At 72.2% G+C, this 1560-nt stretch overlaps 1 protein-coding gene across 2 annotated transcripts in view; it reads right to left on the bottom strand.

Moving 5' to 3' along the window:
- Window positions 1-950, bottom strand: part of MVB12A (multivesicular body subunit 12A) — a 2696-nt gene extending 1746 nt beyond the window's left edge. For both annotated transcript variants that reach the window (XM_017839352.1, XM_017839353.1), the window contains exons 1-3: window positions 518-950; window positions 298-421; window positions 95-208 (exon numbers count right to left, since the gene is read on the bottom strand). In XM_017839352.1, the coding sequence (XP_017694841.1) occupies window positions 95-208; window positions 298-421; window positions 518-824 (545 nt within the window). In that variant the 5' untranslated portion in view covers window positions 825-950. The remainder of the gene's footprint in view (window positions 1-94; window positions 209-297; window positions 422-517) is intronic.
- Between the last annotated feature and the right edge of the window lie 610 nt (window positions 951-1560).

Genomic DNA, 1560 nt, shown 5'->3' with positions numbered 1-1560 from the left:
CGTGGCCGTACCTGGGGGGGTCCCCGTGGCCGTACCTGGGGGGGTCCCCGTGGCCGTACCTGGGGGGCTGTACTGGGGGTCCCCGTGGCCGTACCTGGGGGGCTGCAGCGAGAGCTGCTCCATCCCGGTGCTGAGCGGCCTCGGGCCGGGGCTGGGCCGGGGCCCGACCGGCCCCTTCTTGCACCAAATGGCGAAACCCCCCATTTCCCTGGAAAACAATCCCCCGAATTCCCGGGTTGGGGAGGGCGGGACACCAAGGAAAGGGGGGTCGGGGGCTGCGGGACCCCCCCCCCGTACCCGATTTTGGTGTAGAGGGGCAGGACTTTGCCCTTGGAGCTGAGCTGCAGCTCCAGCACCGCCGCGGCCCCGCTCGGCTGCTCCAGCTTCACCAGGAGCCTTTTCCTCCGGGAAACGCCGGTTCCTGAGGGGGAAAACGGGACACAGCACCGGGAGGGCACCGGGGGGGGGCACCGGGGAAAAGCCCCCCGGGTGGGGTCACTCTCGGGGGGGCACTTACGGGGTTCAGGGAACTCGGGGGCGCGGGTGTAGCCGGGGGGCTGCGGGCTCCGCTCGCTCAGCACCAGCACGTCCGTCACCACCGGGCACGGCGGGGGCTGGGGGGCACCGGGATGGGCACCGGGAACCGGGATGGGCACCGGGATCCGGGACCCACTCCGGGAAATCGGGACCGGGCACCGGGAACGGGGACGGACCCCTGGCCCCAAACCTTCCCCTCTGGTCCTGGTCCCGCTCCCGATCCCTCCCCCGGGAGCCGCCAGGACGAGACGGGACCTCGGTTTTGGACCGGGACCCGACCCCTCCATCACCCCCGGTCCTGATGCCGGGACCCGACTCCTCCGTCACCCGCGGTCCTGATGCCGGGACCCGACCCCTCCTCCCCACCCCGATCCCGATTCCTCCCCCGGAACCCACCGGGACGGGACCCCGGCACGGCCCGTGCCCGGTGCCCCCGTTACCTGCGCTGCCGCGGGGCGCACACACAGGTACCACCCTCCGCCGCGGTGCCCGAAGCCTTTGCCCACCACGGCGGGCGCGCCCTCCGCCGTCACCGTGATCTGCGGGCACGGGGCGCGTCAGCGGCACCGCACCGGCACCGCGACGGGCTCCGCGTGGCCGCCGTGCCCTCCCCGTGCCCCCCGTACCGCGGTCCAGCCCGGCGGGGCGGCCTCGGGCCCGGCGGCCCAGCCCACCCCGGTGAGCGGCGACGGAGCCGCCGCCGCCATCGCGCCCCGTCCGCACCGGAGCCGCGGGGACCCGCCCACCGCCACCGGCGGGCTGCGATTGGCTGAGGGCGATGAGCGACTTCGGCGATTGGGCGAGGGTTGTGATTGACACGCGAGCCGTCCAATGAGCAGCGAGCGATCCACAAACGCGGAAGCGCGGGAGTCGAGGCACAGCGGGGGCCACCGCGGACCCCCAACTTTATTACCGGGGTTACACAACTTTATTACCGGGGGCCCCAAACTTTATTACTGGGGACCCCGAACTTTATTACCGGGGTTACACAACTTTATTACCGGGGGCCCCAAACTTTATTAC

The sequence above is a fragment of the Lepidothrix coronata genome, unplaced genomic scaffold, assembly GCF_001604755.1.
Source record: "Lepidothrix coronata isolate B3197 unplaced genomic scaffold, Lepidothrix_coronata-1.0 Scaffold402, whole genome shotgun sequence".
NCBI lineage: Eukaryota > Metazoa > Chordata > Aves > Passeriformes > Pipridae > Lepidothrix > Lepidothrix coronata.
The sequence above is the reverse complement of the archived record's forward strand: the minus strand, read 5'-3'. Positions and strand labels throughout refer to the sequence as shown.